Genomic DNA, 21,818 nt, shown 5'->3' with positions numbered 1-21,818 from the left:
GGTCCTGAGCAAACTCAAGGCAGGTGCCTGTCATGTAAAACTGGGCGCAAAATCCTCCTTCAGCTAAATTGCGTGACACTGTTCCTGGAAGCAAGTGGAAAGGAAAAGCATTCCTCTAACCCTCAGTGAGCTTGCTGACCACGGGGAGCAGGCGCCAGAGTCTTTCCAGAGCCAGGTTTCCCCTTTGGAAGCCGGGATTTGGAGGGCCATTACCAACCACGGGAGTGTGGCTGATCTATTTAAGGAATGTGTTTTTAAATTCAATTATACCCTCAGTGGAAATGGCCTCACTAATGCTTAGAGAAAGCATTATGCCCAACCTATAAAGCCCGACATTGCTAGACCCAATTTTGTGCATTATTCTAAAGGTTAATTCAAGATCTCTCTTCCGACTGGGGAGTTTAAACACAGCCAATGGAAGGGAGGCATCCACTGACTGACTGAGGGGTTTATCAGTCTAAAAGAGTTCATTAGTTTTAATTAGTGTAATCACTAATGTTGCATTAACACTTCAGTGAAGGAAAGTAATTACTCACACATCCACCGTATTAGATGGGAAGATTGGAATTCATTTTCTGAAACGATTAGCATTTTGCCAATTAAAAGAATCCCTTCTCCCTGCCAGCAGCCCTGTGGCCTCACTCACCCAAGGATCGCTTGAAGGAAACATATTTTGCGTCAGAAGATGGAGCAGGAAGATATAAAAAAAATTAAGGTTGCGTTTAGTCTCGGCACCTTCCCCGGGTGACAGCGAGTGCACAGGTCTCAGGGAGTGTATCATGTCCTGCTCTAATTGCATAGTTATTCAGTTCAGGCTCTTCAGAGTATACCCTTGGCTGCTTTGTAACATGGCAGCAATTAAAAAAGAAAACAGCCAGGAAAGAGGAAGCCACAGGGAAGCATCGGAGAGTCTATGGGGAACGACCGTTGCTGGGGTCCACTGGTTGGACAAGGGTCGATTCTTGCTTCTGGCCCCGTTCTGATCACCAGCTTACAGCAGGTTCTGCTGCTGGGCATGGAGGGCATCATGCTGCCCACAGGGGCTCCCTAAAGCACACAGCTGGGTCCCTTGGGTGTTCCTGCTAATATGCACTGTGCACTGGGTGCCATCTCAGAGCCTCAGCGTGGCTGACAAGGCCTGGGCAATATGGTCCACCATCTCTCCATCTCCACCAGATTCCCTATGTGCCACTTGGGACTTCTTGTTACTTCCTGAACATCCATGTTCTTTCCTACCCAGCTCCTTCAAACGTGCCGTCCTACCTGTCAGCAAGCCCTTTGCCTGTTCTGCTAGAGAATTCACCCTTTACGCTTCCATCAATTTACATGTCACCTCACACTGGCTAGGATAGCTACCTCCCCCATGTGGTGCTCTCAGAGACCCTGGTGCACCCTGCATTTTTGAACTGTTTTAGGAAACACACAATCAAAGTGAGCTGGTGAGGCAGGAACAAGGAGCTAAATCTGTTCAGTGTTTGCAGCCCCTCACCCGTGATGGGTGGTGTGTACGTAAATGCTGAATGGCTTAGTTATGGGCCTCTCTCTCCCCCCCCGCCATAAGCCCCATGAAAACAGCCCAAGAGCCCCAGCCTGTTCACATCAGCAGCATGACATGAGGAATGGATATATTTGCAGCATGCAGGTGCAAATATCTCCACTCACCCCCCTTCACTCATCTGCGTGACCCAGTACCACTTTCAAAGGGAGCCAAACCTTGCTGAGTATATCTGCTGGGCTCCCTTTGCTGGCAACTTTCTGCTTGGGTTTCACCAACGCAAGGAACTGTCAGAGACTGGAGACAGGGAGATCCAGATATTTCGTCCCACTCCCTCCTGCTAATTTGACTTCCCATCTCTGACATTAGCTGCACAGGTCAGGACAGAGAAGATGGAAAATGGATCCGGGAAAGAATATGGGAAATCCCAGAGGCCATTTCTAAATGCGGATAGGACATTCTGTCTGTTCTCCCAGGTCAGCACTGGGACTGGCAGCCCCAGGCTAAGTGTGAGGTTAGGGTTTTCTAGGTTTTCTGGTGGTCTGTGCTCAGCCCAGATTGCTGCTCATGTGTGAAAGTGAGTGGATCAGAAGGGAGACAGGCAGGCACAGACTGAAGTGGAAGGCTGCCAAGTCTTCACCCAAAACCACATCTAAATGGAAATGCCCTCTCGAGGAAGCACTTGATCAAGTCCGTGATGCTGTTTTACAGGCATTCTCTCATTTGATCTCCTGACATGCCCTTGAGACAAATATTTTGCCAATGAGAGAACTGACTTCAGGCTGCTGTCCAGGTAAACAGTGAAACAGCCTCGAGTCGTTTGACCTCCAGCCTGTGATCTTCCTGGTGTATGATCTGTCACCGTTAACAGATCTGGGCTCCATTCCCAGCTGCAGCCCTTATGAGCTGTGTGACTTGGGCAAGGGACTCTCTCTGTGTCTATGTTTCTTCATCTATAAGACAAACATAAAATGTTTCTCTCTTGTTTGTTGCAAAGACTGGGAGAGAGTGGCCTTCTCTGAGACTGGAAGCGGGAGACCTTTTGGGTTTTTCCTAAGAGCCCAAGACCAGGTCCTCTTGAGCATAGAAGAGTTTGTGTAGGAGATTGGTAAGAGAGGTGGGAAAAATTACGGGAAAGACGTAAACGTTCTTGGAAGGCTGGGAGGTTTGCCTCTTTCCTGTAATTTTTCCCACTACCCTGACCGATCTCCTACAAGGTTCCCTGCCTACCGGGCCAGCAGGTAGTGCAATGACCATGGGAGGATCCTGACTCTGGCTGTTTAAAGGTGTGGGCCCCCGGCTTCCTGCATGATCTCAGGGAAGGGGAGAAGCCCTCCCCCAACCCAATGACTAAATGGTCCATGCCACCAGCAGGCGGGTAAGGACAAAGCCAGATTTAATTTTATTTTTTTAAGGAAATTGATCTTTTCTGTGAAAAAGTAAATGAAATATTCAAAACATACCTCCTTCCATAGTATGTATCACTCGGTAAGTCAGACCCATCACTAGCGGGATTCTGGAACACAGCTTGTTCCTGCATAGCTGAAGATCCACTGTCTCCCTTGGGAAAGGGGGACCGGGTGGGGTTGCAGGATGGAGGACAGCAGACTGCCCAGCAGCTGCCATCCAGGGGCGGGAAGGGTGCTACTGGAAGAGCCCCTGTAGATCACACTGCTCGGGGGAGAATGCAGAAACAAGCAGATGGAACTAACAAGAGCAGAGGAGAGCCAATCTGGCCCCTGCCTCCTCCAGGCCACCTCTATCACTAGGGTGACCATCCCAGTGCACTGTGTGCTCGGGTGTGCCATGAGCATGTGTGTGTGCATGCATGTGTATTGCGTGCATGACTGTGCATATTTGTGTGTGTGTGTGTGTCCTGAATGCCCTAAAGAAGGGAAGCTAGCTGGCTCACTATTAGCCCCAGGGAGCCAGGGTACACAGGAACTCTGGCAGCAACAGTGCCAAGTGACCTTCACCCCTACCCTCTGGACTTTGGGAATGAACTGAAGCAGGGCAAGGAGGCAAGTGCCCAAAGGCATCTGAAGTCTGGAAAGTATTTGGAAAGTGAGGGCAGAAGGGACACTCCCTACCTGAGTTCAGCCTAGGAAAGGGCTGCCAGGTGAGCGACTCATGCCTGGAGTGCACCGAAGAGCTGCCGCCTCCCCTAGCGACCTAGATCATGCAGGCTAATTATGGAAAAGAAGGACTCGGGAAACGGAGGAGGGAGCTGAAGGCATCATGGATGGGGCTGTGCCCCTGTGTTCAGAGTCGGGAGGGTGAAAATGAATCCCAGTCTTTCACTTACCGGTTTTGCAGCCTCTATCATGTTATTACAGAAGCCTGTTTCTTAAGCTGAAAAATATGAATCACAGTCTTCATGTCACATGGAGGACCTCTGTCAAAACTGTAATTAAATATAAGTGTATTAATATCTGTGCCACCCACACCAAGAGACACGCTGTGTATTGTACTCACAGCTGTATCCCTGCTGCCTGCAAGGACCTGGACACAGCAGATGCTCAGTAAATGTCCACAGACACCTGATCAGAAGGTGTCCTCACAGCTGGGGCACCTGTGGGCCTATCACCATGAGGAACAGAAGCTGCCTGGTGCTGAGGCCCTGGGAAGCTGCTCTGGGGCAGAGAGCTAGAAATGGGGTAGGTATGTGCCTGGTGTGGTGAGGTCTCAGGAGTCACAGCGGGGGCTCTCTCCTTAGGGACTGTGGTCTCACTGCACGTCAGCTCCTTATCCCACCAGATGCCTTAGGACACAGGAGAAGGGGCTACACTGGAAGGACAAATGGGCATTATGTAAACTTTGTTCTAAAATTAATAACTATGACAAAAATAGAAAAAAAATCTATTGACCTTCATTGCCTGCACAAAAATATCAACAATATCAAAAAAGCAAAAAAAAACCACCCACAGCTTTTTTTGTTCTTTATCATTGAAGACCATCACACTGCAAGGTCTGTCCCTTGTTTTTGGGGGTTTTTTTTTTTTTTTTTTTTTTTAGAAATGACCCTTTCTCAGCCTGCACTGGAGAGTCTGCTTCAACACTTTGAACGTCAGAGTGGTGGCAGCCAGGGACAGACACACCTCATCCTCCGACTGACGTTCTTCTCTTTCCTTACAGTATGTGTCCAGTCGGCGCGCCGTCACTCAGAGCGCTCCAGAGCAAGGTGGCTTCCACCCTCACCATCTCAGCCACCACCACTGCCACCACCGTCACCACCACCACCTCCGCCACCATGCCCACCCCCACCACCTCCACCACCAGGAGGCGGGGCTGCACACCGCCCCGGTGACGCCCTGCCTGTGCCCCCTGTTCTCCTGCCAGTGGGAAGGCTGCCTGGAGGTGGTGGTGCCCCACCTGCGGCAGATCCACAGCGTTGACATCCTCCAGGGAGCCGAGATCGTCTTCCTGGCCACGGACATGCACCTGCCCGCGCCGGCTGATTGGATCATCATGCACTCCTGCCTCGGCCACCACTTTCTGTTGGTGCTGAGGAAACAGGAGAGGCACGAAGGGCACCCCCAGTTCTTTGCCACCATGATGCTGATCGGGACCCCCACCCAGGCCGACTGCTTCACCTACCGCCTGGAGCTCAACAGAAACCATCGGCGTCTGAAGTGGGAGGCCACGCCTCGGTCTGTCCTCGAGTGCGTGGACTCGGTGATCACGGACGGGGACTGCCTCGTCCTCAACACCTCGCTGGCACAGCTCTTCTCTGACAACGGCAGCCTTGCCATCGGGATTGCCATCACCGCGACAGATGTGCGCCCCTCGGAAGCTGAAATGTGAGGCCGGGAGCCCTGGATGCTCCCCACGCAGCCTCCCTGGGAAACGCCTCGGACCTCCCGGCGCCGGGACTCCGGACCCCTTTTTATTCTTCTCCTCCCTTTAATTTTTATTTATTTATTTTTGTCTCAGGTATTTTGTGGGATTTAGTCTTTGTCGGCCATGGGCATTGTATTATGTAAACATCCTGTAATTCAATCTTGGCGTGGCGTTTGTCCTGCATTGCTGGCGCTGTTTTATAGAACATTTCTAAGATTTAGTCAGAATAGTTTTTTCCCGTCACCTCCAATTCCTTTCTCTGCTGCTTTCGAAGGGGATCAAAACACCATGAAGCAGACTGTTGGGGCGGAGAGGAGGCTTAGTATGAGAATCATTTCTTGTTTCTCTTTTCAGTCTATTTCAGAGCAAGCTGAATTGAACGTGTGTACTCAGCAGGTTGGGGAAGGGGCCCTGTTCAGAGATGGATCACATTTCAGACCAGCCAGACACGACTCTGACACCTTCCCAGGAACCTCAAGGTCAAAGCTGGGCTAGCCAGGCATGAGGAGATGGTGTCTCCTCCACAGGGCTGGAGGCTGGATTAGAGGTGTCATCTTGTGCTGAGCGCTCAGGTTGTCGCTGGGGCTCAGGAGTGACCAGAGGCCCACCTTCCTGTGATGGGCTCCTGTCACCTTGTTCCCAGGCTGTGCCATCTTTTCTTGCTCTGGAATCAAAGTCCTCAGATCTTTGGTGCTTTCTTAAAAACCCCTTTGCTTCTGTTGAGCAAATAGCAGAAAAGAATAGGCACGATGGGGAATGGGGAGGAAAAGCAACAGGGAAAAGAGAACATAAAATTAATCTCCCATCTCTGGGAGGGCACTCCCTCCATGGAGAGTTTTATTATCAAGTTATAAAACCCATCAGTCCCTCCGGAGGGTGCAGCTTTTTCATCTCATGCAAAAAGCAGAACCAGGACTCAGCGTCAAGGGCAAGAACTCAGAGGGCTGCACCGGGACCTCTGACCTGGCGGGCTGGCCATCGCTGACACATCTGGGCGTGGCTGACAGCCGTGACCGTGGATCCAGTATGCATTCGGCACCCTGACGCAGCGTGAACAAAACAGCCACAGAAATCCATATGGCCTCCGCGCAGGCTGCTCTCACTGATTTCGTTGGCAGAACAGTTCATCGACATCTTCCTGTAGACGTGTCTCGTGTTTCTGAAGAAAGTCAGCACGTTCAGTCAACTTTGTCTTTTCTGTCCTAAGGTGGACACCTTTAAGCCTTCCCAGGAGGACCTCTTCTAGCTCCTTTTTGTCGCATTTGTCCCTCCCTCTGGCTGCTCTCCAGACACTGCAGAGGCCAGGCACCCCATCCCCAGCGCATCCTCATGAGAGCCCACTCTCTGCACGCGTTCCTGCACTTCACCCTCTGGGCTGGGTCCTGGCGGGCCTCCAAATGACTACTTAGTTTCAGGCAGATTGCCCTGGCTGGCCATCCGCAGTCTTTTCTCCACCAAAAATAATTGGTCCCGAAACACAACACACTCCCCCTCAACAACTGGGTCAATTCTCCAGCCACTTTTGTGGCCAACCTGCAGCCCACACACCAGAAGGGAGGTGCCAGTTGATGGAAGGTTAAATAACAGAGGGTCACAGTAATCGCTGGGCCCCTGGGGCGGACACTGCATTCCATCAGAGCCCTGAGGGAGGCAAAAATGTCACCACAGATGGAGGCACCTGTCCGATGCTGCAGTCTCAAGGAAAGGGTCGGGGCCTGCTTGTTCTTTGAGCTCTCAGACGCCCCGCCAGGGCACCAGCCACCTGCCCCCCACCCCCACTCCAATCACACAGGTGCCCAAGAACGCCTGAGGCTGGTGGGTCTGCGCTTGGAGAGACTGGCTGTCTTCGCCCCTCCCTGTACCCCCAACCCCCTTCCCAGAACCTAAGACACGCTTGGCTCCAAGTCCGATGTCTTTAGAAGCCACAGGTCCTCTCCTTTGAAACCATTTGTGTAGCATCACAGGTGCTCCAAACCAACAAACAAAACCTCACTAACTAACATTCACAGGTCCTGTAACTAATATTCACAGGACCTTAGGGCTCCTGCCGACATCACCTTTGCCTTCTGGCTGTGCCAAGTCACCTGAGCCACCCTGGGACTGACTTCAGGTTATTTTCACTGCACACAAGACTGTACTATGAATAAGTGATCCTAGATGGGAGTTTTTATGTTGGTTCCTAGAAACCTTTAGGAGAAAGCATGGGAAACGTATTATCTCCCATCGTCGGTGCTCCCCAAAAGGCCTTTCCATATCTACGTGTGAAGAACTGGAGAAAAAGGCGCAAACTAACAAGCAAGAATTGGGAATAGAAAATGGTAACAACTGTGTGTATTTGAACTTCATAGTTCCTGAAGGGCTCTTTCATTTGAGTCTCAGGTTAATCCTGAATAAACTAAAAGAATAGAGGTTCTAAGACATTAAATAACCTTTTCAAGGTCGCACATCTGGTGGTTAGACCACAACCAACCCAGAGCAACCGACTGCACCCTTGGTGTGCTCGAAGTAAGACTCACCCGAAATACTCAGCAGTCTTGCCAGCTCACCAGTGGACTGAGGACTTGAGAATCAACTGAGTCTCGGTCCTGGGTTAGGAGAGGGAGCAGGGAAAGACTAGAGTGGATTTGCCTTGAGAAGCATCTCTGCTTTAAGAACTAGGCTGGGTACAGTGGCTCATGTCCACAATCCCAGCACTTTGGGAGGCTGAAGTAGGAGGATTGCTTGAGCTCAGGACTTTGAGATCAGCCTGGGCAATATAGTGAGACTTCATTTCTACAAAAAAATAAAAGTAAAAAATCAGCTGGGTTTGGTGACACAAGTCTGTAGTCCGGAGGCCAAGGCAGGAGGATGGCTCGAGCCCAGAGGTGGAGGCCACAGTGAGCTGCGATTACACCACTTGTAACTCCAGCCTCAGCATCACAGTGAAACCCTCTCTCTTTAGATTAAAAAAAAAAAAAAAAACACTAGTCCACCTGGAAGCAGGGGGCCAGGAAGTGGTTGGGGTGCATGCAGGGGCTTCAGTGCACCCTGCCTTTCGGAATCCCTTTGCCCACACCCAGGTCTCATCTCAGAGTCCCAGTGGGATCAGGTTGCTTCATGCAACCGAGGGGCTAGAGTTAATGACTCACTCTCTAAGGAGAAATTGTTTTTTAAAAGAAGGCCTAGAGAGACAGCAGCACTTCGCAGCGAAAAATGAGATACCAGAATCTGAACCTCAGGCATCTGCCAGGGGGCTTTTCAGGAGGTGTGGAGAGAGGAGCATTCCTCCCCTCGAGGCTGAGCCTACATACATGGTTGACGCTGAAATGGAGGTCAGGAAGATTGTCTTTCACAATCGGTATCTGCATGAATCTGTGCCCGCTATACCCCATATACCCCATCACTGGCCGTGGCTACTGTGGACACTGTAGGAACGGATCAGCATAGTCATCACAGTAGTACCCATGGCTACCACTCATTGAGGCTTTTCTACATGACCCAGTAGGCTATGTACTTGGAATATAATATCTCATGTAATCCCATAACAACCTCAGCAAGCAGGTGCTCTTTAATGTACGGGCGGGAAAGGTACGGGAACAGAAGTTAGCCAACTTAAGGTCATGCCGCTACCAAATGGCAGAGCTGGGCCTGGGACCCGGCACGTATGGCTTCTGACCAACAGCAGCCGTGTCGTTTCTATGAACATATGGACCCAAGGCTCACGAGGACCAAGGCATGAAGTGTGAATGGCACAGAGGCCTTTTGGCTCCCCTTTTCTCCATCTTTCTTCAGCCTAAGACCTAGTGGAGAATTGGAGCTGGCTTGCATTCTGGTTGGTAATCTTTCAGAAATTTTGCAAGCTGATTATTAAGTACAGCCAGAATTAAAAATGATACACATTTACAATTAAATGGATTATGTTTGAAGCAAAGGTCTCAGGTACCTAAAGCTCATCCCTTCCTCGTTAGCTCACTACTCTTGTTTTCTGTGTTTCTGGGTAATTTGCATCCATCGTATCTGTGCGATGAGCATTTATCTAACGATGTGCTGCCCTGCACCTTCCAGCTCCACATTTAGTGAGGTCGTGCTGACTGCCCGAAATTAGCCACGGTGGGAGTATTTACACCACGGAAATTAGCAAATGCTACTAGACGGGGATTTTTCTCCCTAGAAAGCCTGTCGTTAAGCATTTACCAGTATGGTCATTCCTCAGTATCCTTGGGGAACTGGTTCCAGGAATCTTGGGGACACCAGAAGCTGAAGATGCTCAAGTCCCTTTTGTAAAATGGACAAGTATTTGCATCTAACCTACGCAACCCTCCGGTATATTTAAATCACCTCTAGAGTCCTATTACACCGGATACAATGTAAATGCTACGTCACAGTCATTATACTGGATTATTTCTTACTGTTGTTTTTGATTCCCAGTTGATGGAATCCACGGGTCTGGAACCCGTGGATACAGAAGGTTGACTTAACACCACCACCTAGACATTGCTGATGCACACAGCAGGGTGGAAGAGGGGACTTTGGAAGGAGAAGCAAGGTCCCGGAGGCCGTGCTGACAAAGGCATAAGTGACAGCCAAGCCAGCAGAACAGCATATTGTTGGGAAAACAGGGACTCTTCTGGAGAAGAGACTCCAAGGCTCAAGCAGTGACAAGAGCATTTTCTGCCAAAGAGCACCCTCCGCTCTCCACTAGACACTTCCCTATTAAAGAGCACCCTCCGCTCTCCCCCGGACACTTCCCTATTAAAGAGCACCCTCCGCTCTCCCCCGGACACTTCCCTATTAAGGAGCACCCTCCACTATCCCCTGGACACTTCCCTATTAAAGAGCACCCTCCACTCTCCACTAGACACTTCCCTATTAAAGAGCACCCTCCGCTCTCCCCCGGACACTTCCCTATTAAAGAGCACCCTCCACTCTCCACTAGACACGTCCCTATTAAAGAGCACCCTCCGCTCTCCCCCGGACACTTCCCTATTAAAGAGCACCCTCCACTCTCCACTAGACACTTCCCTATTAAAGAGCACCCTCCACTCTCCACTAGACACTTCCCTATTAAAGAGCACCCTCCACTCTCCACTAGACACTTCCCTATTAAAGAGCACCCTCCGCTCTCCACTAGACACTTCCCTATTAAAGAGCACCCTCCACTCTCCCTGGACACTTCCCTATTAAAGAGCACCCTCCACTCTCCACTAGACACTTCCCTATTAAAGAGCACCCTCCACTCTCCCTGGACACTTCCCTATTAAAGAGCACCCTCCACTCTCCACTAGACACTTCCCTATTAAAGAGCACCCTCCACTCTCCACTAGACACTTCCCTATTAAAGAGCACCCTCCGCTCTCCACTAGACACTTCCCTATTAAAGAGCACCCTCCACTCTCCCTGGACACTTCCCTATTAAAGAGCACCCTCCGCTCTCCACTAGACACTTCCCTATTAAAGAGCACCCTCCACTCTCCCTGGACACTTCCCTATTAAAGAGCACCCTCCACTCTCCACTAGACACTTCCCTATTAAAGAGCACCCTCCACTCTCCCTGGACACTTCCCTATTAAAGAGCACCCTCCACTCTCCCTGGACACTTCCCTATTAAAGAGCACCCTCCGCTCTCCACTAGACACTTCCCTATTAAAGAGCACCCTCCACTCTCCACTAGACACTTCCCTATTAAAGAGCACCCTCCACTCTCCACTAGACACTTCCCTATTAAAGAGCACCCTCCGCTCTCCACTAGACACTTCCCTATTAAAGAGCACCCTCCACTCTCCCTGGACACTTCCCTATTAAAGAGCACCCTCCGCTCTCCACTAGACACTTCCCTATTAAAGAGCACCCTCCACTCTCCACTAGACACTTCCCTATTAAAGAGCACCCTCCACTCTCCCTGGACACTTCCCTATTAAAGAGCACCCTCCACTCTCCCTGGACACTTCCCTATTAAAGAGCACCCTCCGCTCTCCACTAGACACTTCCCTATTAAAGAGCACCCTCCACTCTCCACTAGACACTTCCCTATTAAAGAGCACCCTCCACTCTCCACTAGACACTTCCCTATTAAAGAGCACCCTCCGCTCTCCACTAGACACTTCCCTATTAAAGAGCACCCTCCACTCTCCCTGGACACTTCCCTATTAAAGAGCACCCTCCGCTCTCCACTAGACACTTCCCTATTAAAGAGCACCCTCCACTCTCCCTGGACACTTCCCTATTAAAGAGCACCCTCCACTCTCCACTAGACACTTCCCTATTAAAGAGCACCCTCCACTCTCCCTGGACACTTCCCTATTAAAGAGCACCCTCCACTCTCCCTGGACACTTCCCTATTAAAGAGCACCCTCCGCTCTCCACTAGACACTTCCCTATTAAAGAGCACCCTCCACTCTCCACTAGACACTTCCCTATTAAAGAGCACCCTCCACTCTCCACTAGACACTTCCCTATTAAAGAGCACCCTCCGCTCTCCACTAGACACTTCCCTATTAAAGAGCACCCTCCACTCTCCCTGGACACTTCCCTATTAAAGAGCACCCTCCGCTCTCCACTAGACACTTCCCTATTAAAGAGCACCCTCCGCTCTCCACTAGACACGTCCCTATTAAAGAGCACCCTCCACTCTCCACTAGACACTTCCCTATTAAAGAGCACCCTCCACTCTCCACTAGACACTTCCCTATTAAAGAGCACCCTCCGCTCTCCACTAGACACTTCCCTATTAAAGAGCACCCTCCACTCTCCCTGGACACTTCCCTATTAAAGAGCACCCTCCGCTCTCCACTAGACACTTCCCTATTAAAGAGCACCCTCCACTCTCCCTGGACAATTCCCTATTAAAGAGCACCCTCCACTCTCCACTAGACACACTTCCCTATTAAAGAGCACCCTCTGCTCTCCCTAGACACTTACCTATTGCATTAGTGTGGAAAGTTCTCTTTGGTGGCTTTCATGGAAAAATTCAACTCCAGAAACTCAGCCTATCGGGTATCCCAATCCAAAAATCAAAACCAGCTCTATAAAGCTCAAATTTCCTGTTACTTGTTCCTACAGGTCACCCTCCCTACCTCTTTCTTACATGCTGGGCAAAATCTAATCTAAAGAAATGTTTTACTTTGAAATTAGAAATTGTAAATATCCACCATCCACAGCAAGCGGTGGTGTCAAACACCACGTGAGATGCATTACCACCAAAGTGGGACCCTCTAGAGCACGAAGCTGAGAGACAGAACACACAGGAGCCGAGGAATGTCACAGGAGGAACAGGGCCCAGGGCTTCACTTTCCTACTTGGCCACTTCACTTTACTGCAACCCGACAAGGACCCTGTTCAGAATCCATAGCCTACCCAGACCAACACTCTTTCTAAATCCAGGGCCCAGTTTCCACTAGGTCAAGAGTCACTGGAAATGCCCAGCTAAGTGCCTCAAAGCAGGCAGAACCTTCAAGGTCAACAGTGCATCCGTTACTCCAGTTCCAGTGGTTTCACTGGAAGGGATGGGAGAAGGGAGGGTTGCTGAAGCTTCTTCTCGGATGCAGTTCTAAGGGAAAGGGGAAGAGATCATGGGTGGGACCCCAAAGAGTTAGACCTTGATTAAGTTTCCACTGCAAAGAGCATCATGCGTGGAGTCACCTAGTCAGATCGTTAAATTTCAGATTGTTTTGTTCGTAAGATTTTCTTTAAGAGCTGATGAGCTCCCCATTGAGTTTGCCTGGAAAATACCCAGCTGAAGACCGACTTCACTGAAAAGTGATCCCAGAGGTCTAGTGTAGATAAACATGAATTTCCCCAAATCAGGTTATCACATGAGCTACCCACCTGGGTTAGAATTTGTCTTTTTCAATATTTTCTGACAGTATTTCACCTTGAGTACTATACTATAAATACTCCTCAACCCCTTTCAGCCTTTTTTAGGGTATTGAGATAAGAAAGAGAAAGGAAACTGAAAAGCATTTTACTCGGCCTGAATTAGTGTATATATAGTTTTCTACGCTTTCTTACAACGTTACAGACAATACCTTGAACCAGCTTGGACTGCTACTTCACCTCTGCCCTGCGTCTCATAAAGAAAGTCATTAAATTGCATTTGATACTGTTTCCTTGGACCCTTCGGAGTTGTTTCTGTGGTGGGTTTCTGCTCCTTCCACAGGCTACTGTGCAGCATGAAGGAACAGACATGAAATGCCAGGAGGGGAAAGTGCCATCATCAGGAAGTTGCTGCCACATTTGACTTATGCTCCATTATCTTCCTCCCCCGTTCTTTTTTCCCTCCGTTTTAAAGTCATAATTGAATGTAAGGGAGAAGGTACTACCAGAGGTGAACAGAAGCCCTGGCAACTAACTTGCCCCAGAACGATTCCGGCATCTGCTGGCGCCCTGAGCCCAGACCAAAGCCTCTCGCTGCATTGTAAAGAGAGACACAGGGCTTCCCTCCCGCTCCAAGCGCCCTGTACCCCTTATCTCTGCTCTCCCCTGACTCTGCCCCTGAAATTTACTTCTGGGCCTATGGGATCGGTTGTCAAGGCAGCCTCCATGGTTTAATTCTTTCATTTCAGGTCACTGTTAGTTACTGGCAAGATCGGGGTTCAGCAGAGTTCTAATCCTATTGCCTGTCAATTCACTTTAACCTCAATCTTCCTCCCTGCCGCCTTACTCCCAGGGCCTGTTTCCTGCTCTCACAAAGGCTTATCGCAAATGCCTTGAGTTGATCTGAGTGATCAAAACTGACCACACGGCCAGCATGAATATTCATGAGGCAGCGGACTACTCAGGCCAAGTCCTTTCTCGGGACTATTCTGCACCCCCCATAGTGTCCCAGATACTCACCTCTTCCCTCAAAATACCTTCAAAGACCTGCACTATGGTCGCTCAGTGCTGGAGAGAGATTTCCCTGAAAGGGAGAAAGTGGCCCTCCTGAAACTAAGCAGGGGAAGAGAGGCCCCCACTCAAACCCAATCCTGGTGTAACCTGGTTCCAGGACAGGATCGGGCTCAGCTCCCTCCCCAGATTGGATGTGCCTGAGCTTCTTGGGCTCTCACTCACCCAAGATTGGGACAATGACCCTGGGGCACAGTAAGCTCGTTCAAGTAAATATCAGACCCAAAGAGTTCTGCAGAGAGCCATTTATTAGGGAGAGAAAGAGGAGAGGAGAGAGGAGAAGAGAGGAGAGAGAGGAGAGAGAAAGAGAGGAGGGGGAGAGAGAGAAGAGAGAGCGAGAGAGGAGGGGGAAGAGGGGGGAGAGAGGAGAGAGAGAGGGGGAGAGAGAGAGAGAGGAGGGGGAGAGAGGAGAGAGAGAGAGGGGAGGGGGCAGAGAGAGAGAAGAGAGGAGAGAGAGGGGAGAGAGAGAGCGGGGAAGGGGGGAGAGAGAGAAGAGAGAGAGGAGGGGGCAGAGAGAGAGAGAAGAGAGGAGAGAGAGGGGAGAGAGAGAGGGGGGAAGGGGAGAGAGAGAGAGGAGAGAGAGAGAGAGGGCTCTCCCACACTGTTGTGGGAGGGGATCCCAGAGAGTGAAATCCCTATGGGCAGTGAGGGAGAGACAGCCCCCCCCCCCGCCCCCCGCCCCCCCCCCCCCCCCCCCGCCACGTTACCGTCAGAGGCTATCCAGAGATGGAAGTCCACATAGGTTAGGGAGTAGCGGGGATTTTAACCCCAGAGTTTCTCCCGCCCCATTCAAGTTCCCATCCAGTGAGAGGAGCTTTTCCAAACTTGCTCTGGAGTGATTGATTTTCGACTCTGATATTGGATTGGTTGCCTGGCCCACAATCAACGCCTCCTCCCTCAGAGCTTTTGGTGGGCTTTCTAAACGAAGGACGCTCACCTGGGCTTTCTAAACAAAGGACGCTCACCTGGGCTTTCTAAACGAAGGGCGCTCACCTGGGCTTTCTACCAGCCCAGGCACAAGAAAGTTAGACAAAGAATTCCAAGTTCCCCGATCACTGGAAGTTTCTGCCTTTGAAACCACACCCCTTGTGGACACGGTTTTCCTTGACACAACCCCTCACTGAGATCCAGGGTTCAGTGTGCTTCAGAATTACCTGGAGAAGTTGATTTCTAAGCCCCAGAACCAGAGACTGGGATTCAGGAGGTCCAGAGTGGAGGCCGGCATCTGATTTTTAATAGTCTCCATCGAGAGATTCTGCTGGTTATTTGGCTGAACTCTAGGTTCTTAAATTTAGAGCCAGGGGTCTGGTGAGACAGTGGCCACAAGAAACAAAGAAGCAGGTAAAGTCACCTGAAGAAGGGAGCCGGTACTTCTGCGAGAGGAAGGCAGGAAAGTCACTGGGAATGGCCACAGTGACATTCTGATGGAGAAGCAAGAAAATCGTAACTGGAGTCCAGAGAAGGGAGCAGAGTGGAATCAGGTAGGAGGTCCCTGGCACCCAGTGCTAGCGGGGACACTAGGGTTCTGTCATTTGGGCATAGGAGGGAAAGGCGGAGGCGTCAGAGGAGCAAGAGGGTCATCCTGGCAGATCCAGACCCAGGACCTCATCAGCATGACAGATGGACTGGGGCTGGCTCTGAGGCCAACGTGGTACAGTCCCACTGCTGAGTGTCACAGTCACAGCCCCCACAGCTGCGTGCTGATTAGGTGTCTGTGTATAGCTTCCTGTGAGTACAACATGGGCTTAGTCTATAAATCCCTGCCGGGTTGGGATGGTGGTAATTCATATTTAAATCTCTGCCCCCAGCCTTGACAGGGAGCTACCTAGCAAATCTCTGGGGAGGCATTTATTCATCCTGCAAATCTCCCCTGGCCGCCTGAGCAGGGGGTCCCCATGTCGGGGGTCACCATGTCGGGGGTCCCATGTCAGGGGGTCCCCATGTCGGGGGTCACCATGTCGGGGGTCCCCATGTCAGGGGGTCGCCATGTCGGGGGGGTCGCCATGTCGGGGGTCACCATGTCGGGGGTCACCATGTCGGGGGTCACCATGTCAGGGGGTCGCCATGTCGGGGGTTCCCCATGTCAGGGGGTCGCCATGTCGGGGGTCACCATGTCGGGGGTCCCCATGTCGGGGGGTCCCCATGTCGGGGGGGTCCCCATGTCGGGGGGTCGCCATGTCGGGGGTCGCCGTGTCGGGGGTCGCCGTGTCGGGGGTCGCCGTGTCAGGGGGTCCCCATGTCGGGGGGGTCGCCATGTCGGGGGGTCGCCATGTCGGGGGTCGCCGTGTCGGGGGTCCCCATGTCGGGGGTCACCATGTCGGGGGTCCCCATGTCAGGGGGTCACCATTTCGGGGGGTCACCATGTCGGGGGTCACCATGTCGGGGGGGTCACCATTCCATGGGTCACCATGTCAGGGCCCTCCGAGGGGAATGTGAATGATCAGACCTCTTTCTCTGGAAGCTCAAAGCTAAGGCCTGTGTAAGCCTTGCCTACAGGGTGAGGGAGAAGAAAATCTCTGAACTAGTTCCTTATTAGCCTAGAGGTAGACAAGACGGACTGTGCGCTCTCTGCAAGGGGCCAATGGGAAAAGCATATACTAAGTATCAAAGTTGGAGCTTTGATTACCACCCATTTAGGAAGTAACTGAATCTTCCATCCTCTCTGCCTCTTCCTTGATTCCAAATCAACTTCTATTAGTACACAGGAGGCGGACATTTCTTGATTTTTAGATTTGACTTTACAGACAATTCTGGGAATTGCAGCTTTTAAAAATAAAACAGAAAAGGAAGCACCCCAAAACACTGAAATGCTTCCAGGGCTTTCCAAGGTGAGCCCACCACCCACCTCGTGGTGCTACAAATAGTGACAAAATCTAGGCCAATCAGCAAAACTCAAGGAAGTTCTCCTGAAAGGCTGTGTGTATTTCCTGAACACCCAGCTCTGCACCTTCACCAACCAGGAAAGGTGCTCTATTGAAAAAAAGGAAAAAAAAAACAACCATGATCACGGCCGGGCACCGTGGCTCATGCCTGTCATCTCAGCACTTTGGGAAGCCGGACCTGAGGTCAGGAGTTCAAGACCAGCCTGGCCGACGTAGTAAAACCTCATCTCTACCAAAAATACCAAAATAAGCTGGACGTGGAGCCTGAGGCAGGAGAGTCTCTTGAACCTGGGCGGCGGAGGTTGCGGTGACCAAGATCATGCCACTGCACTCCAGCCTGGGTGACAGAGCGAGACTCCATCTCAAAACAAGCAAACAAACAAATCATAACCGCAGGAGATAATTTAGAGAGGTGGCAAAGTCTGAGGATGAGGCACAGCCGGGGATGGGCATAGTTCTCTAGAGGAAAGAGGGCAGAGAATAAGCTTCCTTGGTAAAATAAAGGACACCTAGTTAAATTTAAATTGTATATAAACAACGATAACAACACAATTTAGTGTAAATATAGTCCGTTAAATATTTGGGACATATTTATGCTAAAAAAGGACTTAATATTTTAACTGAAATTCAAATCTAACAGGGCGTCCTCTATTTTTATCTGTGGAATCTGGCCAACCTAGGAGAAAAGAGTCCACAAAATGCACTGGTTTCATTGTGGGCACAGGTGCTGGTTATCTGAAGTACGCAAGCAGAAGGGATAGTTCCCCCTGCCATGCCAACTGTGCCCCTAACTTGAAGGTGTGGCCAAATACCTTCAGCCACGAGGCTGAAACGCTACAGCCCTGTTCTCTGTGTGGACACTGGTGAGGTGGAACCTAACTCTGAATCTTAACAAAACCAGGATAGCTTTAGATCCCAGAGTCTCGGATAACATGGGCACTTGGGCAGTGGGAAGCCATGGCCATTTAGAAAGCAGTTCCAAGTCTTTGTACACCACCCAGAAGAGGATTTCAGCACAGGATGTGTGCTTGAGCAACAAAACGTTACTGAATGCCTCCTGGATGCTGGAGGGTCCGAAGGAAACAGAAGACGGGTCCCTTCCCCAAAGGAGCTTCTCAGTGCCCTTGAGGAGACAAAACACACGCATTTCTACCTGCATCAAGCGACTATCAAGTGGTCCATCAGTTCCTTCGCAGCAGTCCAGGAGCAGAGGTTAGGTGGCTTTGCACACTTCCACAGACTAGGCCAGTAAGGAGACAATGAGCCCAAATGTATTTAGACAGCAACAGAGACATTGCGGTGCAGGTTCCCTGAGCCCCAGTTCCAAGAGGACAACACAGCAAGGGCTGGGTGCTGCCTGCACATGCAGTGGAAGGGCATCACAGCACAAAAACCCTGAGACCAGGGAGGAAGCTCATCTTGTGTGGGGCTGCGAGCATGCCTCCATCTTCTTCTGTGAGGAAAGAAAATTGTTTCATTACCCTGGAATATTAGCAGATCTCTCAAAGGAGGGGATGCATCTCTCTTTACTATCTGAGAATATAAATAAATTGGCTCCACAGCCGAATTCTACCAGACACACAAAGAGGAGCTGGTACCATTTCTTCTGAAACTATTCCAAATAATCCAAAAAGAAGGAATTCTTCCCAAATCATTCTATGAGACCAATATCATCCTGATACCAAAACCTGGCAGAGACCCAACAAGAAAAGAAAACTTCAGGCCAATATCCATGATGAACATAGATGCAAAAATCTTCAATAAAATATTGGCAAGCCGATTGCAACAGCAAATCAAAAAACTTATGCATCATGATCAAGTAGGATTCATCCCAGGGATGCAAGGCTGGTTCAACATACGCAAGTCTATAAATGTAATTCACCACATAAACAGAACCAAAACCAAAAACCACATGATTATCTCAATTGATGCAGAGAAGGCATTTGACAAAATTCAACAGCCCTTTATGCTAAAAACCCTCAATAAACTCTGTATCAATGGAACGTATCTCAAAGCAATAAAAGCTATTTATGACAAACCAACAGTCAATATCATACTTAATGGGCAAAAACTGGAAGCATTCCCATTGAAATCCGGCACTAGACAAGGATGCCCTCTGTCACCACTCCTATTCAATATAGTACTGGAAGTTCTAGCCACAGCAATTAGGCAAGAAAAAGAAATAAAGGGTATTCAAATAGGAAAGGTGGAAGCCAAATTGTCTCTATTTGCAGACGACATGATAGTATACCTAGAAGACCCCATCGCCTCAGCCCAAAAACTCCTGAAACTGATAAGCAACTTCAGCAAAGTCTCAGGATATAAAATCAATGTGCAAAAATCACAAGCCTTCCTCTACACCAATAACAGACTTAAAGAGAGCCAAATCAAGAACGAACTGCCATTCACAATTGCTACAAAAACAATAAATACCTAGGAATGCAACTCACAAGGAATGTAAGGGACCTCTTCAAGGAAAAGTACAAACCACTGCTCAATGAAATAAGAGAGGACACAAACAGATGGAGAAACATTCCATGTTCATGGTTAGGAAGAATTAATATCGTAAAAATGGCTATACTGCCCAAAGTAATTTACAGAATCAACGCTATCCCCATCAAGCTACCATTGACTTTCTTCACAGAACTGGAAAAAACCACCATGAACTTCATATGGAACCAAAAGAGAGCCCGCATAGCCAAGTCAATTCTAAGCAAAAAGAACACAGCAGGGGGCATCACACTACCAGATTTCAAACTATACTACAAGGCTACAGTAATCAAAACAGCATGGTACTGGTACCAAAACAGAGATATTAGACCAATGGAACAAAACAGAGGCACCAGAGGCAACACAACATATCTACAACCATACAATCTTTGATAAACTCGACAAAAACAAGCAATGGGGGAAAGATTCCCTGTTCAACAAATGGTGCTGGGAAAACTGGCTAGCCATGTGCAGAAAGCAGAAACTGGACTCCTTCCTGACACCTTACACTAAAATTAACTCCAGATGGATTAAAGACTTAAACATAAGACCTGGCACCATAAAAACCCTAGAAGGAAATCTAGGCAAAACCATCCAGGACATAGAAGTAGGCAAGGACTTCATGACCAAAACACCAAAAGCATTGGCAACAAAAGCCAAAATAGACAAATAGGACCTAATCAAACTCCACAGCTTCTGCACAGCAAAAGAAACAGTCTCTAGAGTGAATCAGCAACCAACAGAATGGGAAAAAAATTTTTTCAGTTTACCCATCTGACAAAGGCCTGATATCCAGAATTTACAAAGAACTCAAACAGTTTTACAGGAAAAAAACAAACAAGCCTATTCAAAATTGGGCAAAGGATACGAACAGACACTTTACGAAAGAAGACATATATGAGGCCAACAATCATATGAAAAAATGCTCATCGTCACTGGTCATCAGAGAGATGCAAATCAAAACCACATTGAGATACCATCTCACGCCAGTTAGAATGGCGATCATTAAAAAATCTGGAGACAACAGATGCTGGAGAGGATGTGGAGAAAAAGGAACACTTTTACATTGTTGGTGGGAGTGTAAATTAGTTCAACCATTGTGGAAGACAGTGTGGCGATTCCTCAAGGCCTTAGAAATTGAAATTCCATTTGACCCAGCAATCCCATTACTGGGTATATATCCAAAGGACTATAAATCGTTCTACTATAAGGACACATGTACACGAATGTTCATTGCAGCACTGTTTACAATAGCAAAGACCTGGAATCAACCCAAATGCCCATTGATGATAGACTGGATTGGGAAAATGTGGCACATATACACCATGGAATATTATGCAGCAATCAGAAATGATGAGTTCGTGTCGTTTGTAGGGACATGGATGAATCTGGAGAACATCATTCTCAGCAAACTGACACAAGAACAGAAAATGAAACACCGCATATTCTCACTCATAGGCGGGGGATGAAAAATGAGAACACATGGACACAGAGAGGGGAGTACTAAACACTGGGGTCTATTGGGGGGAAAAGGGGAGGGCCAGTGGGAGGGGGAGGTGGCGAGGGATAGCCTGGGGAGAAATGCCAAATGTGGGTGAAGGGGAGAAAGCAAACAAAACACACTGCCATGTGTGTACCTATGCAACTGTATTGCATGCTAAAACCTAAAATGCAATTAAAAAAAAAATTGGCTCCACCGTGAGTCAGTCTCCATGCTTATACAAACATTCCTGAAAAGACAGCTCTGGAGCAACTGACCATTCATGCCTAGACATACAGAAACATGAGTTTCATGGACAATCGACTCCCAACAGCAATACCCAGCCGTATATGATGAAGAGTGAATGAAATGGTAGATTTTAACTGGTGTGGTGTGAGAAGGAGCGTGATGGCAGCTATCATGGTTAAAGAATGCTTCATCAAGGAAGAACTTGACATTGTCCCTGAAGACCTTGTAAATGATGTCCAGTGTTCCCAGCCCATTTTATCCACTAAAACAGGGGTCAGCAAATGTTTTCTTTAAAGAGTCAGATAATAAATATTTTAGGTTTTGAAGACTACATAGCCTCTCTCACAACTATTAAATTCTGCTGTTACGTGTGAAAGCAGTCATAGACAATATGTAAATGAATGAATGTGGCTCTGTTCCAATAAAACTTTACCTTCAAAAACAGGCAGAGTCTGGATTTGTCCCATGGGCTGTGGTTTGTCAGCTCTGCATTAGAACATGCAACCGTTAACATTCAGAC

The 21,818-nt window shown here is 49.1% G+C and overlaps 1 protein-coding gene across 1 annotated transcript in view; it reads left to right on the top strand.

The window, feature by feature from the left end:
* The window catches only part of SIAH3 (siah E3 ubiquitin protein ligase family member 3), a 96,135-nt gene extending 88,359 nt beyond the window's left edge, over nt 1-7,776 (top strand). Inside the window, exon 2 of the mRNA XM_035302610.3 lies at nt 4,631-7,776. Coding sequence (XP_035158501.1) covers nt 4,631-5,299 — 669 coding nt within the window. The 3' untranslated portion in view covers nt 5,300-7,776. The remainder of the gene's footprint in view (nt 1-4,630) is intronic.
* Nucleotides 7,777-21,818: the final 14,042 nt, after the last annotated feature.

The sequence above is a fragment of the Callithrix jacchus genome, chromosome 5 (genome assembly GCF_049354715.1).
Source record: "Callithrix jacchus isolate 240 chromosome 5, calJac240_pri, whole genome shotgun sequence".
Classification (NCBI taxonomy): Eukaryota; Metazoa; Chordata; class Mammalia; order Primates; family Cebidae; genus Callithrix; species Callithrix jacchus.
This window is presented reverse-complemented; position numbering and strand designations above follow the sequence as displayed.